Raw genomic sequence first — 15,535 nt, forward strand, 5'->3', positions numbered from 1 at the left:
TGCTACGTTGAGTGGCTTTGTTTTCTCATATTTTCCAGCCAATGGGAAACAAAAGGCGGGATTTCAAATAGATAATAAAATGTCCAACAATAAATGCCAAAGAAATTTTAATAACACTGAAAATCGGGCTATTAAATTAAATTATACACTTATGCATATATTTTGTATCACAAGTAAAAAGATATTTCTTATTTTATATGTTATATTTTTATATACTCTTTTTTTAAATCTACTACATCACATATAGAACGAACTGATAAACTAGAATTAGTTTAGTTACATATAATTACAAAAAAAATATATATATAAGTTAAACACATTATTTATACATTAAAATTTTTTAATATTTTATTTTCATGATTTAATGTTTTTGCCTCCGATCTTAACATTCGGTAACTATATTTTTATCATTTGACCCTTTGAAAGCTCCTAAATCTTTTGTTTCATGTTTTTTATTTCAAGATGTTTCATTACCCTATTATTATGATTTATTTTATGGATATTTATTTTAAAATATTAGACTTATCCAAGCCCGAGTTCTCTAGTTTACCTTGCACTCCGAAAACGAAACTGAAGACGGAATGCTTATCAATTTTGAGTGATTGCTTATCTACCCCAATTCGAAGCTCGAAATGAAAACACACCTTGACACACTCACACTTGCTCACACTCCCTTTAGTATTTCCCATATGCATATCTACCGTTACCCATTGCTTCTTCGTTTTTTTTTGTATATAAACTTTTCCTCGGTTTCACATTCGGAAAATGCAGGGGTGGTGGAGGAAGAGGGGTACATTCGACGAGAGGGGGGGCTAATGGAATTCACACGTGCTTTGCTTTATTGGAAATCGCAGCAATAAAAAATGTAAGCGTTTCTGTTACCAGGTATTTCGTTACATGAAAGCAACTTTGATATCAAAATTGGCATCCATTAAAAAAAAAAAAAAACGGAAAATATGTCACAATGGAAAGAGTCTTTTTTAAAATTTATTTATACTTTTTAAGGAATTATAATTTTAAATTTTATGCAAACAAAACTAATTGCTTGTTCATTTGAATACAATTTATTTATTTTATTTATTAGAAATTCCAAAGTCAGAATGCATTATAATTTTATCTTTAATACAACTAATTCTATACATAGCTGTAACCTATAACCAGTGAACTCATTTATTACTACCATATTTGATCAAATATTATTATAATATATCTAGATCTCATTCCCTTGCAACCCGCTGTGTTATATTTGTAAATTTAAAATATGCGCGAAACAGGCGCGACTTCAAGAGCCTGGCAACGCCATATGCTCAAGTATACGGAGTTGCCAGACGTCCGTTTAGCAAAGTTCCTACCCGTTGTTGAGCAAAGTTTTCCACCTTCTTGGTGATTTTGCCAAGGTAATTTTAGGGCATTTGTTTCTTGGGTTTTTTTACTTACGTCGACGCGGTCATACTGAATAGCAAGATGGCGTATAAAGATTTGTAAAATCGTCGAAAAAATCTATGTGAAATTGCCGAGAAAATTGTAAAGAGCTCATCGTCGATGAAAATCGTAAGTGGTCAGCAAATATATGTGCGGAACGGGGCGAAGCGCGAGCAGAAGCGGGGCGACGGTGACCACGCGCAGGAAAACTCTACGTTCACAGATTTCCCAGCAGCAGGCAACTTTTGTGTCTCACTCTCCAGTTTGTGAGTGTGTGCGTGTCCGTGTGCCGTGTCCGTGAGTCCGCTGACCGTGTGTTGGTGTGAAAATGGTGAAGTAGAGGCGCTAGCAACGTGCTCGCAGCAAAAACAACGGGTGTGCAAGCGAGACGACCAGTGTGTATGCGTTCATCTCTTTTGCCAGGGCATAAGTTTTGCTTTTTTCTCCTTCGTCGTTCGCTGAAGTTCCGTTTCGGTTATTTTCTTAACAATTGAAGGCGCCATAATTGTGTTTTGTTTGCCATAACATTGTTATAAAACCTAAAAAGAAAAGTACGCAGAAAACCACAGAAAGTTATAACTAAAGAAATGTTTTATTTGTATTATTGCGTAAAATGCGCTTGCGTGTGGCCCCAAAAGTGAGTGAGTGTCTGCGGGTATGAGTGTGACTTGTGTGGCTGCGTGTGCGTGTGTTCGTGTACAACAAAAACAAGTCGTGGGACTAAAACAAAGAAAATTCAGAAAATTCTGCTGCCGTTCTTGTGGAATAATCAAATCCAATTAAATGCAAAAATTCGATTTCGATTTCAGTCGAATTAGAAAAAGCAGCAGCAGCAGGCAAGGGTGAAGAGGCAGCGACGCCAGCAGAGCAGCAGCGGCAGCAGCAGTGGTAAAGGAAGTGGAAAGAGAGGAGTTCCTCAAAAAAGAAAACAAGGTAAGCTTCAAATTTGTCCCACTGTTTTCCTTTTTACACTCCCCTTATCAGACCCCGTTACTCGCTGAGTGCAGTGCTAGTGCCGTTAGTTTTCGGAGGCCATTGACGTCGATAAATTAATTGCAAATATAGAATTGTTTATTTATCCGATTTCCGCTTTTATTTTGGCATTTTGCTATTTTATGCTGTTTGTTTGCCATTTTTATGGCGCCTGATGAAACAACTGTTTCATGTTCTCCACCTTTCCGTCCCTCCGTTGTTCCGCTCTTCGCCTCTTCTTTGTTCTTTGTGTGTTTGTGTGGTTTTTTTTCCCCTTCTTGCGGAAGCTTTTCGGCTGCCGCCAACGCAACGTGCAGCTGTTTTGCAATTGTAATCGGTTAATATGTTTAAGTAATTTGATCAGTACATCTGGGAAATACCCTACGTAAATTGTTATGCCTAATTGGAAAGTCATAAATAGCTCGCTTCGAATTGCGTTTGTCTCGTTTGTACACCGAAATAGGAAAAGTAGAACAGAGTAGCCACAAAAACAACGGTAGATTTTGGTTACAGTTGTCCCTTATTATAGTGAAATATTTTGGTATTATTTATTAATACTAAGTTATTAATGTATTATTTTATTTTATATACTTTTTCATGTATTAATTGTAACTTTGTTATTTATTATAGATTTTTTTTATTTATTATTATTTATTTATTTATTTATTTATTTATTGTTTTATATATGTGTAGTAAATTCTCATAAATTAAAATTTAATATTCATTACAAATTATTTAGAGACAAATATATATTTTTTAATACACATTTTGTAAATGTTAATATAAACGAAACTATTTACTATTCATTCAATCGAGCATTCACTGTTCACAGCGTTCACAGTAAATCAAAGTCAACGCCAGAACAACAAAGTACAGACAAGTTTTGAGGTTAGAACAAGAGGGAGGGAGGAGAGCGCGTGAGCGATCGATGCGTGAGCGGTAAAAGAAAGCGGAGAGAAGTAGTGAGCAATAGAGAGAGAGCTAGATATAGAAAGAGCGCGACGAGGAGAGAGCCAAAAACAACAATTAAACTTAATTTTGTCATTTATGCCCGGCAAGTGAAAACTTTCAGCTTGTTGCTTCTTTTCCCCCGCCACCGTTTATTTTTGTGTCGCTTCACCTATGGCTTCTGCTGCTATTCGTTTTATCCCGTGGTTGTTTGTGCTTTTCCCCACAGAAAGTGTCATTTAAGTGACGTTTTTACAGTCCTACGTTTTATTTAGTTTTTCACTCTTCTTTGTCGGCAATTGTTTACTCTACGCACACATATGTATTTCTTTTATCTATTTGTTGTTAATCATTTTCCTAGTTTTTTTTGTTGTTTTGGTCTTTGCATTTCTTGAGCTGATTCATTTCGCCGATTGTTGTTTTGGTGTCGTCACGTTGACATTTTAGATTTCTAGAAAAATTACACTCGAAAACAAGATAATAGAATGTATTATTTTATTAAATAAATTGAATTGAATATTCTTTATTATATTTCGCTTCGAAATATATACTGTTACTTAATAGTAAAATAATACATAACAATAATGTTAACAACGATAACTTATTTTCTTTGTTTTCAGTTTTTCTTTTACTCAGCATCACTTGTTTTTCCCATTCGTAATCAATAAAACCCACACAAAAACAAACAAACAAAAATAGCTCAGTTCAACTTTTATATTTGCGCGAGGTTCGGGTTCTTATCTTTTTCGCTTATTTATGATTTTTTTTTAAATTTAATTTGTGTCTGCATTTCCTTTTACCTAGAAGCCTTTGTAAATATTTCTATATCGGAAATTCACGGAAATCCTTATCAGTTTAAAACAACAAACAAATATAAAATAAGCACGATTTCCGAAAGTGTTTGCTCTGCGTTTTGGAGACAACATAAACTGAGATTTTACGCTCTGAGCTTCTGATCACGTACGCCACAAAGTAGAGAAAAAAAAGAGAATTTGAGAAAAATCGTTCACATAACACTATACTACAAAAACTTTTAATAAAAACATATTTTATTTCAGAAAATCATAACAAACAACCGGAAGCGACTGCCTTAAGAAAAATCGGAGAAAGAAGAGTTTTGACAAAAGGACAGCGCCAGGTAAGAAAATCGCATTATGAGCGAAAATGAGAAAAGAGAATTCCGAGAGAACAATATCTGCTAAGCAGATATAAAATAGCTATTACTTGTATAACGTTAAAGGCGCCTAACAATTTCAATTTTATGCATTTAAAAATAAGTTTTCCAGAACAGTATTTAAATATCAAAGTAACAAATTTTTTTAATAAAACTGAATCGCGTTTTATTTTTATAGATCATCACTCATCACTCGTTGAAAAACTTGAACTTAATGAAAGGTTTTCAAACTAAACTCTTTTTAGCCTAGTGTCACTCAAAAATTTATGTAATAATCATAGTTCCTCCTTTTTCTTGTGGCATTAAGCATTTTTGGTAACTGTGACTAGTGACTGATTAATACAAATATTTCCCTTTTCCCTTAGCGGAAGGCAACGCACGTCGTCGCCAAAAAAAAGGAACTCACCACTTCCGAGGTAATCTCACTCTGCACACAACACACAGACAGACATCCGCAATGGAGCTGCGCGTGGGTAACAAATATCGGCTGGGTCGCAAGATCGGTTCAGGATCCTTCGGCGACATTTACCTGGGCACTACGATCAACACTGGCGAGGAGGTCGCCATTAAGCTGGAGTGCATTCGCACCAAGCATCCCCAGCTGCACATCGAGTCCAAGTTCTACAAGACGATGCAGGGCGGCATCGGAATACCGCGCATCATCTGGTGCGGCAGCGAGGGCGACTACAACGTGATGGTGATGGAGCTGCTGGGACCCTCGCTGGAGGACCTATTCAACTTCTGTTCACGCCGCTTCTCGCTGAAGACGGTGCTGCTGCTGGCGGACCAGATGATCTCCCGCATCGACTACATTCACTCGAGGGATTTCATACACCGCGACATAAAGCCAGATAACTTTCTTATGGGCCTTGGTAAAAAGGGCAACCTGGTGTACATTATTGACTTTGGCCTGGCCAAGAAGTTCCGGGATGCACGTTCGCTAAAGCATATCCCGTATCGGGAAAACAAGAACCTCACGGGCACAGCCCGCTACGCCTCGATCAACACACATCTCGGGATCGAACAGTCACGCCGCGACGATCTGGAGTCCCTTGGCTACGTCCTCATGTACTTCAATTTGGGCGCGTTGCCATGGCAGGGCTTGAAAGCGGCCAACAAGCGACAGAAGTATGAGAGGATCTCGGAGAAGAAGCTGTCCACCTCTATCGTGGTGCTTTGCAAGGGCTTCCCCAGCGAGTTTGTCAACTATCTGAACTTCTGCCGCCAGATGCATTTTGACCAGCGGCCCGATTACTGCCATCTGCGCAAGCTCTTCCGAAATCTGTTCCACCGCCTGGGCTTCACCTATGACTATGTGTTCGACTGGAACCTACTGAAGTTCGGCGGTCCCCGCAATCCGCAGGCCATCCAGCAGGCGCAGGACGGTACGGATGGCCAGACGGGACACGATGCGGTTGCCGCAGCAGCTGCTGTGGCAGCGGCAGCCGCCGCCTCATCGCACCAACAGCAGCAGCACAAGGTCAACGCTGCGCTGGGTGGCGGCGGTGGTGGAGGAGGCAGTGCAGCGCAGCAGCAACTCCAAGGAGGTCAAACACTGGCCATGCTTGGTGGAAATGGAGGAGGCAACGGAAGCCAGTTAATTGGCGGCAACGGACTCAACATGGACGACTCGATGGCGGCCACGAATTCATCGAGACCGCCATATGATACGCCGGAGCGGCGACCATCGATACGGATGCGCCAGGGAGGCGGTGGTGGCGGCGGCGGCGGTGGCGTCGGCGTGGGTGGCATGCAAGGAGGCGGGGGCGTGGGGAACGCCAAATAATATTTTATCGTTTAAAATGCAACGCTGGACATGAAACAGTAGACAGACGGAACTCAGCAGCAGCAGCAACACTATACATGTAGAATATATAGTTATATATACCTAATATATATATATATACGATACTTGCTTTATATATGCGGTAAACACATGTTGAATGTATCCAAAACGGCAGGAGGACCAGGTCCCTGCCGAGATTTGAAATGAGAAGGGGTTAAACGAAGGATAAAAGCAGTGTAAAACAAGAGAGAGGAGCAGAGGCAGTGCAGAGCAAAGCGCAGCGCTTTCCTTCTTATCTGTTCTTTCCTTATTTTTTTTTTGTACATTTTCGTTTTGTTTATTGACATTTTTGGTTTCTGCTCCAAGGTGTTCTGAAAAGAGAGAGACGGGGCGCGCTTATTATTATTAATTAACTAGCCTATGATTAATTTAATTTATAAACGTAGACCATAAAACGATTGCAACTTGGCTGCAAGAAACTGCAACGACTGCAACATTGTTCATTCTGATTTGAGATCCTTAGGGGCATGAGCAGAGGAGCAGCAGAGATCGGTCTAAGGATTTTAAAGGGATTTGGAAGGATACCAGCCAGGATGATACGCAGGCATTTATTCTGTTTTGCATTTGATAACCGAACTGGCTCTATTTTTTCGTTGTTATTTCAAATCCTTTTTCCCGATCACATAACAATTCGATTATAAGTGTAATATTTGTGTAAAAGAAACAAAGGACATCCACGACAACCGTGTGTGTGGGTGTCCCTAGCCCTAGACTAGGCAGTAGCGTAAGCAAATCCAATCCATTCAGAAACAGCATACATATAAAGAAAAACACACCACACCCCATGTAACCTAAGTTGAATCACGATAATGATTTATAGATAAGCTGAAACACAGTGCAGTAGCAGAGGGTACGTTTCTTTTTAGCTTTAAGCAACGCTCTGATTTCTAAGACCCCCTCCTATGTTATTAAATCTTGATGTAACGCCCAAGAAATCCCCCATTTATATATACATATTATATATATACTTTTGTGGTCTGCGCTTTAGCTAGATGTGTTCATTATATATTTCTCCAACTTTTTAAATACTTGTTTCTCAAGCCCGATTCATTATTGTTTACGCAAAAGAGTAACACAAATCGTGTAATTAAAAGCGTATTAACAGCGCTTAGGAATACACAACACAACTTGCATTAATGTTTCGATTTAAACATACATAAAATAAATACAAAAGAAGGGCTCCTTCAGCATAACGCTAGCTAATAAATTATAGCTATAATATGAAATTTGTCTATAAGTAATACCAAACCATGAAAAAATAAAAAAAAAAAACAAAAAAAAGAACAAAACATAAATTCTAAAAGCGACAAGATGAAAATGGGTAAAAATTAAATACAAAATATATAAATTAATATATTAACTATATCTTATGAGAGAACACGTAAACAATTATGTAAAACCCCGCAGTCTAGGAACTAACAACAAAATCGGATCACTGAACGCAGCAAAAGCCACTAAAAAAAACTTAAATAAAATGCATTACGTGATATTTCTTACGAATTGTTTTATGTTTTCTTGGTTTTTGTTACCATTTAATTTCTATATATTTAATCCAAGCGCACGCCTTGCAACTCGACCAACTTTGTAAACACAACTACATATATACAGCCAGAGATCGGGGGTTTTCCAGATAGATTGCCCCACTCCACCACAACTGTCAGACCCGGAAGATTAATAATAATAATAATTAAGGAACGATTGGATAATCTAGCGACTGTACATATGAAATATCCGAATTAACCTAACCCTAAATGAAGTAAACAAATTAAATATATGTGTGATTTTCCTCCTAGCATACAAAGTACTAAACAATTAGCATTTTATCGAGAGAAAGAAATATCGAAAAAATCGATAACCGATTCATAATAATTATGAGCCACTAAAATGGAAAACTAGACGATCGATCGTGTGTATGAAAAGTCCATTCAGCATAAGCGAAAACTAGAGAAACTAACAAATTCGAAAGTTTTGTATAATTAACTGTATATGTATATTAATAATAGAATTTTGAACTATAAATAACTAATGATTATTGAACTTGAATCGAGATCGAGTCGAAAGTGGAATATCAAGTATATCGTGGGCGATGATATGAAAACAAAATATTAACAAACCACCAACAGTGATATGGAATAAACAAAAAAATAAAAATAAAAAAAACAAATAACAAAGATAGAAACAAAAGAAAACAAAGCTACACATGATAATAAATCAAGAAGAGAGTTCATGAAATTTGAAAAGTGCGTTAGATCCGGAAATCGACAGATGTATATCGATAAGTGCACGCCACATTTATGTAATTAGCAAGTATTTCGAATTAAAAACAAACCGAACATGAATATGTATGTGTGAACAGAATAAAAGCAGCCACTAAATAAGCCACACCACTCACAATAACAATTACGAACGAGGCATTAAAAAGCTTAAACAATAATATAACACATTTCATCGAAACTAATTTTTTGGGAAACCTTTAATCGGGTGGTAAAGTAAGATATGCTATCTAAGCTGAAACTATCGCTTTCAACATTCATATAGGGAACAAGAACAAATTAACTGTGGGAAGCCGAAGTTGGTAATTAAATTATAGGATCGACTCGGAATTATTATTATTATAATTATGCTTCAAAATTTCGCATTCTTTAAATCAATATCTATCGATATTTTTATATAACAATTTTTCGACAAATCCAAGATTAAAAAACTCATAACTCTGCCAAAAAAGGATTAATTTTGTTTAAGAAAGCTTTCATATGTTATTTTTTATTAAATTTATAAATCTGCATACTCTATTAAAGTTTAAAAATAAATTCAATTTTTCCCCCATTTTTTACAATTTTAACCATGTAACTCCTTATAAAATTTAGAAAAAATTGGTACAATTTTTTTTCCGCCTGGGATGGCTAGATCGACTTTGCTGTTGATACTGATCAAGAATATATATGATTTATTGGGTCGGGAACGACTCCATCATTACGTTTCATGCTTTTAACTACAATTTTAATACCCTGGACAGAAATAATATCGAAGTGTTTGATGTATTAACAATTTTAAAATCGAAAAATATTATTTTTAACATAAAAATATCAATATTACCTCGAAATATCAAATTTCTACAATTTTTGTTTTATTTGTCAAAAAGAATATTGACTTAACTATCGGCATATCAATATATTTTTATTTATATTCTACCTGGCTCAGGCTTTAACAAAACAAGCGTCAACATAGAAATAGATTTTTTGTTGTAACGATCTTAAGTTTGATTAATTTTTTAAGAAATAATTAAAAATAAACACATTTTTAATTATTTTATGTATTTGAAACGTAAGTTTATTTTTTTCAAATATAGTTCAAAATAGCTCAAAATGAATACATTTGCCGAGTATTTTATTTATTTGATTGATATGTTTATTCTTTTAATAATTAATAACTAATTTAATAGAGATATATATTGAACCTTCCATTGAAGTCAATAGATTGTATATAAAAATATGTCAAACTTTGGCTACTGAAATTTGTATAATTATAGATAAGTATTATATTATTAATTTAGGAGAGTTTGGTAGGTGTAATTGCAATTGTTTTATTTACAAAGTAATGATGCTATAAGTTATATTTATTACAAAAGTAATATGTATTAAACATTTATCCGTATATGGAATACCCTTATTATAATTAATAATCGTTCCATAAAATTTGCGATATGGCAAGGTATTTTTTAAACTCTGGCAGCGCTTTGCCGAATCAGCTGACTGCGTTGTTTTGTGGTATTTTTTCGCTTTTTCTTTAAGGTCACTCTAAGCACGTCTTATTGGTTTTTTATCGCAATATTTTGCCGAAAAGGTTAATAAAAAAGCTAAATAAATCAACAATAAGTGTTGGATGAGTCTGCCGAGAGTCGAAACACAATAATCAAGCCACAACATTGCAGGTTTGCTAGCAGGAACTAAGAGGAAAAGCCAGAAGCCAGAATATGGGCGCCCGACAGTCTCAATCCCGCGAGCCCCGATCCGTTTCGATGGAGAATCCAACTCCTGCCGGCGTCATAGATATATCCGATGATGTAGTCAAGCGCCTGAAGGCGGGCATCTCCCAGCAGGGTAAAGTATTCCAGTAATAAGTGCCAGAAATCTGAGGAATATGGTCCGGAAGTTGGCTGTGCCCGGTGTTATGCAACAATTGTCAAAATGGGCTATTGTTTATGCCAGCAAAAGGCCAACTTCGCTACTCAAGACTTTTTGCGGAAGTACTTCCTAAAACTAACTTCTAAAACACCATTTCAGCACGTGAGCACGCCGTCGCTGCGGAGGATTCCAAGCCATCGCCCAAGGCGACACCGAAGGCAGCTGCCAAGCCTGTCACTGCCACGCCTGCCGCTCCAGCGCCCGTTCCCAAGGTATCCTATCCCACGGCCACGCCCATTTATGTACAGGGCGGCGGACACACCATCAGTGCGGCGGATGTGCAGCGCCAGATGAACCAGGAGTTGGTCAAGAACGACGAGCTGTGGAAGGATCGCATGACGAAGCTCGAGGAGAACCTTAAGAAGACGAACACCATCCTGGAGAAGGAGTACGCCAATGCAGTAGAGAATGTGCACAAGCGATTCGTAAACACGGCGGCGGCCCACAAGGTACCTCCCTGCCAGGATCTGAAATCCCAGCTGCTCGCCTGCTACCGTGCGCATCCCGGCGAGACGCTTAAGTGCATGGAGGAGGTGGCCCAGTTCAGGCAGTGCATTGACCAGCATCGCGTCCAAAAGCTAGATGCAGAGCCCGAGGCACCGAAGGCGGCCACAAAAGCCGCAGTTCCCGTCGCCAAGGCGGGCTAAGAGACTCTTCTATTCGTTGTCCTGAGTTGTAGATCTGTTCTTGGAGGCCTACGGGTTTTTGTATAAATGATTGATGGAGCGAACACACGGCGCGATATCATAAGCGAGGAAAGTGTCATTGCGAGCGTTAGTAAACTAATTTAAATGAATCAATCAAACAATGTTTTTATGGTGGATTGAATTCCGATTTAAATTTCTTATGTTGGCAGTGGCTTAGCTTTATCTTCGAGTAAAACAACAGCAAATAATTTTTAGTATGTCTATTTGGTAAATATCAACAATCTCTCCCTCATTCACAAACATTTAAAACAACAATCCGTAATACTAATTAAACCAACAGGAATTAAAAGTCAACGCATAGAAGGAACGCCGCAAAAGCACCTATCAAAATGGGCATTGATGCAGCCACTAAAACGGCGGCATTGCTTTCACCATAAACATCATGATCATTATGATCCTCGCAGGAGTCGTCATAGTTCTTGGCTGGACCAAGGCAGCCGGCATAACTCATCACATAGGCCAGATAGTTCTGCTCGAAGACGCCGCGGACAAGACTGGAACCAGGACCGTAGGCAAATACTGCCACATCTTCACCGCCATGAGTCTCGTCTTTTCGGGGCACTGTGGCCAAGTGTCGGTAGGTGGGAGCTGTTCGCTCCTCGGCCGTAAACTGATTCAGAGGCATCCACATGTTGGAGCTATTCTGGGGCCGCGAGTCATTCGCCAAGTGATCCCAGTAGCCGGGTCCATTGGCATACGATATGGTCTCATAAAACATGGGATCGTTTTTCTCATGCGAGTTGGCTGTTCCTAGAATATCTGCGCCACGGAGAGCATATCCATTGAAGGTAACAGCATGAGAGTGATCGGCCGTCACCAGAATTAAAGTTTCCTTGGGATTCGTGTTATTCACCGCCGTCTGGATGGCCAGGTCGAATTCATAGACCTCGTGGAGGGCTGCACGGGCATAGTTCATGTGGTGACCCTGATCGATGCGACCACCTTCCACCAAAAGCACATATCCCTCGGAATCGTCGCCTCTATCTAGGACTGCCAGTGCCACCTCGGTCATATCTTGCAGCGACGGCTCTCCCTTCTCTCTGGCTATGGAGTAGGTGATGTGATTGTTCCGGAACAGACCCATCAGATGATCCACCTTCTTGACATTCACCTTCAACAAATCCCTTCTGTTGTGAACCAAGACAGGAGGCACTGAATCATTGGCATGATGAGCCAACCACTCGGCAGGCAGATTCCTGCCATCGCCTCTCTCGCAAATGGTTTCCGTTGGTCCCTCAAAGACTGTTGTCCGCACCTCCGAGGCGTTTAAGATTCCCATGGGCGACATTCCTCCTCCTAGGATAACATTGAAACGATTTCCCGGGGCATTCTCTACAAGCTGTCGTGCTATATCCACGTGAATGCCCACGGACTCCGCAGGAACCTCGGTGTCGCACTCCCAATCCCGGTCGTAAATATGAGCATAGGTGGCAGCTGGCGTGGCATGTGTGATCCTGGTCGTGGTGACTATTCCAGTGCGCTTTCCCTCTTTTTGGGCCCACTCCATAATGCTCTGGACGCGACCAGTTTTGGCATTTGTCTTGGAGCGAGTGGCATCCACTCCAATGGCTCCATAATGTGTCTTCGATCCGCTAAACAAAGCCGTGGCCGTTCCAGCGGAATCAGGAACCTGTTTGTCCACATTATAAGTCTGTAAATGATTGGGAAATGTTTATGAATATTAAGGATACAATTTTAAATAATTTCAGGCCTTTACTGACCTTTGCCATTCCCGTGTTGGGGAAGTCATCAAAGACCAGCGACTCCTCCTCGCCATGACCGTGCTTCAGATACTGTCCCTTGTAGATGCGACCAGCACTGATCGTGGACACACCCATGCCATCACCAATGAAAATGATAATATTCTTGGCCTTCTTCCGGTAGGACTTCTCCCCCACTTTCTCCGCCTGCTTGATCGTTTTCTCCAACTGCCTCATAGCCACTTTGTGCCAGAACTCCGCATCTAAAGTAACAATTAAAATAGTAATTAAATTTAAATCGAACTAGAATTCGTCGGGTAAGTTACAGCCTGTGTGTCACGTATTAATTGCCCATCTCCAGTGAAATCCAGTTGGCACTCAAATCGACTATTTAAGTAGCCGTCTAGTTATTGCGATTTATTTTTGTAGGGAACGAGCATTTTCAACAATATGGTTTGAGGTTTCCGCGTTAAAAGCCGAAAACAAATTTTCCCTTAATTTTTGCACTATAATTATATTTCAGTTTCGGGTCGTAAAATATGCAGCTTTTTTTAAGGCAGGTAATATAATTTTATTTAAATCTATATATATATAATGAATCATTAATGCATATCTTAATATTTTCCCCCTACAAATTGTTCAATTGTTTATTATTTCATATATAATTTTGATTTATTAATATTAATTTCAAGTTCAAGTGCAATTATTTTTGGTAATCTGATTTAATTTGCATTTCCTTTCTAATATTTGGAACGTGCACTGGCATCATTTTGTTGATATGTAATTAATATTCAATTGAGGTAGCTTAAGTATGGGGTCTCTGCCACCCACTACCACACACCACCCAGTACCGATCACCGCCCACCACCTCCCAACGGCCCCGACACTGAGACAGCTTACAGTTAAGCTTCACTGCTTGACTGCTAATTTCGGCTTGTCAATGAAACTAAAAGTCTATGATTAATCAATTATTTTCCCAGCTGAGCTAAGGTGCAAAAACAGTTGGATTTTTTTTAATGGGATAGAGTTATATTGTAAGCTCTTTTTGTTAAGTAAGATCATGATTAAGTTAAACAATTAGTGGAAGCTAAAGGTATGCGGTTTTAAGTCAGTTGCGTTTTAACCGCAAGTCAGTTGGCGCCGCCTGAAGAAAAGTCACACTTACCTATAGTTACATATTAATATTAATTATAAATATAAGCTAGGTAGGTCAACTTCAAAACTCAATTAAAAATTATAAAATTAATGTAGAAACTATACCTTTAACTGTAAAAAATACTATAATTTTCTTCTGATTTGCAAATTGGTTTCATGATTTATTCCAAGTTTTTATATATTTAATGATTGCCATTTTTTTCGACAAATCAATTTAAAAAAACTTATAACTAAGCCAAGAAAGCATTAATTTTAATTCGGAAAGCTGTCGTATGTTAGTTTTTATTAGGCTAATAAATCTGCATACTCAATATAAAATTTTAAGAAATTAAAATTTTTAATAATTTTTTTGTGACAATTTTAACGTTATAACCCCTTAAAAATATTTTAATTTTTTGAAAAAATTTAATTTTTGTCGCACATAGCTAGATTGATTCGGTTGTTGATTCTGATCAAGAATATATATGATTTATAGGGTCAGATATGAATTTTTCATATCGTTATAAGCTTCTGATTGAAAGTATAATACCCCAAAAAGGCTATAATTTTCTAAGTAATTTAGGAAGCAGATTTTTAAATAAACAAAATTTTTATAATTTTCTTTTAATTACTTATCACAAAAACTGTTACATAGTTTCATAATTTTTCCATTCTTTTTTTCAAGCTCTCCTTAAATACCTTTTATAACTTCAAAAGTAAATGGCCAGAAACCTTGATCTCAGACTTCTTAGATAATTTACTTAAGATTTTGAAACCTTATTACACGAGCTTAACCATTTGTTGCATAATTTGACTATTAAACCGTTCAAGTTCAAATTAAATTATTTCACGTACTAGGCGTAACGCTTTTTTATGCATTTTGCACGTTTGGCTTGTACTTATTTCAGTTACGTCGTAAATTAAGTCTCAGACTAACCTTCTGGTTCCTTTTTGCGGGACTGCTGATCCTCCAATTTAAACTGGGGTCCAATATCTCCACCGGCACTAAGTGTCCGGATCAGTGGCGGTGGTTGAGTGGTGGCTGCCCAGCTAATTGCCATGAGGCCGCCACACAAAAGTCCAAATAATGCCAGGGAATGCATATTTCTCAAAGACGCAACAAATTAAGGGTTTTATTCTCAGAGATTCTACGACAATTCCTATTTATATCACAGCACGGCTTGAGGCGCAGATTCGGTCAGCGGGCCATCGAAATTGATACGGAATGCGCGGAACGATTTAGTCTCCGTGGGGTTCTTGACGAAATAACTCTCGTGTCCCCAATGGATCTCAATTAGCGACTAACGTCTCAGTCGGCCCTCAAGCGCCGTTATATGGCGAACGATCCATTCGAGAATCCGATCGGCCAGACACGAAGCTCCCGCCACTAACACTTACATACAAAGTAGCACCAGTATTAGGGGATTATATCCATTACCTGTACTTAT

At 38.4% G+C, this 15,535-nt stretch overlaps 3 protein-coding genes across 9 annotated transcripts; 2 read left to right on the forward strand and 1 right to left on the reverse strand.

The window, feature by feature from the left end:
• The first annotated feature begins 1,410 nt into the window (after nt 1-1,410).
• Nucleotides 1,411-8,805, forward strand: dco (discs overgrown casein kinase 1). Of its 6 annotated transcripts, none has more exons than XM_020955699.2 (4): nt 1,411-1,551; nt 2,232-2,355; nt 4,401-4,480; nt 4,882-8,805. In XM_020955699.2, exon 4 carries the CDS (start codon nt 4,974-4,976, stop codon nt 6,300-6,302), a length of 1,329 nt encoding a protein of 442 aa, XP_020811358.1. In that variant the 5' UTR covers nt 1,411-1,551; nt 2,232-2,355; nt 4,401-4,480; nt 4,882-4,973; the 3' UTR covers nt 6,303-8,805. The 6 variants fall into 6 exon arrangements, with proteins under 6 accessions (XP_020811358.1, XP_086696711.1, XP_086696712.1 ...); XM_086840585.1 differs by having other exon boundaries at nt 1,439-2,059; XM_086840586.1 differs by lacking the exon at nt 1,411-1,551 and adding an exon at nt 1,563-1,973.
• Nucleotides 8,806-10,076: 1,271 nt separating this feature from the next.
• On the forward strand, nt 10,077-11,346 carry Chchd3 (Coiled-coil-helix-coiled-coil-helix domain containing 3). Of its 2 annotated transcripts, none has more exons than XM_020955322.2 (3): nt 10,077-10,205; nt 10,294-10,462; nt 10,646-11,346. In XM_020955322.2, the coding sequence occupies exons 2-3, from the start codon at nt 10,336-10,338 to the stop codon at nt 11,191-11,193; spliced, it is 675 nt and encodes a 224-aa protein (XP_020810981.1). In that variant the 5' UTR covers nt 10,077-10,205; nt 10,294-10,335; the 3' UTR covers nt 11,194-11,346. The 2 variants fall into 2 exon arrangements, with proteins under 2 accessions (XP_020810981.1, XP_086696716.1); XM_086840590.1 differs by having other exon boundaries at nt 10,093-10,239.
• Nucleotides 11,347-11,438: 92 nt separating this feature from the next.
• Alp4 (Alkaline phosphatase 4) lies at nt 11,439-15,494 on the reverse strand. The gene is made up of 3 exons (XM_020955320.2): nt 15,025-15,494; nt 12,975-13,216; nt 11,439-12,904 (listed from the first exon to the last, which is right to left on the reverse strand). Exons 1-3 carry the CDS (start codon nt 15,188-15,190, stop codon nt 11,537-11,539), a joined length of 1,776 nt encoding a protein of 591 aa, XP_020810979.2. The 5' UTR covers nt 15,191-15,494; the 3' UTR covers nt 11,439-11,536.
• Nucleotides 15,495-15,535: the final 41 nt, after the last annotated feature.

Source organism: Drosophila serrata, unplaced genomic scaffold, assembly GCF_035046125.1.
Source record: "Drosophila serrata isolate PLE 108 unplaced genomic scaffold, ASM3504612v1 contig_382, whole genome shotgun sequence".
Taxonomy (NCBI): domain Eukaryota; kingdom Metazoa; phylum Arthropoda; class Insecta; order Diptera; family Drosophilidae; genus Drosophila; species Drosophila serrata.

What these genes read in the sequence shown, in the direction of transcription:
- Chchd3 (XM_020955322.2), top strand. Translation starts at nt 10,336, where the DNA reads ATGGGCGCCCGACAGTCTCAATCCCGCGAGCCCCGATCCGTTTCGATG. An exon ending in GGCGGGCATCTCCCAGCAGG is followed by an intron (nt 10,463 to 10,645) that starts GTAAAGTATTCC and finishes ACACCATTTCAG; the next exon opens with CACGTGAGCACGCCGTCGCT.
- dco (XM_020955699.2), top strand. Translation starts at nt 4,974, where the DNA reads ATGGAGCTGCGCGTGGGTAACAAATATCGGCTGGGTCGCAAGATCGGT.
- Alp4 (XM_020955320.2), bottom strand. Translation starts at nt 15,190, where the DNA reads ATGCATTCCCTGGCATTATTTGGACTTTTGTGTGGCGGCCTCATGGCA. An exon ending in CCGCAAAAAGGAACCAGAAG is followed by an intron (nt 13,217 to 15,024) that starts GTTAGTCTGAGA and finishes TTGTTACTTTAG; the next exon opens with ATGCGGAGTTCTGGCACAAA. An exon ending in CCAACACGGGAATGGCAAAG is followed by an intron (nt 12,905 to 12,974) that starts GTCAGTAAAGGC and finishes AATCATTTACAG; the next exon opens with ACTTATAATGTGGACAAACA.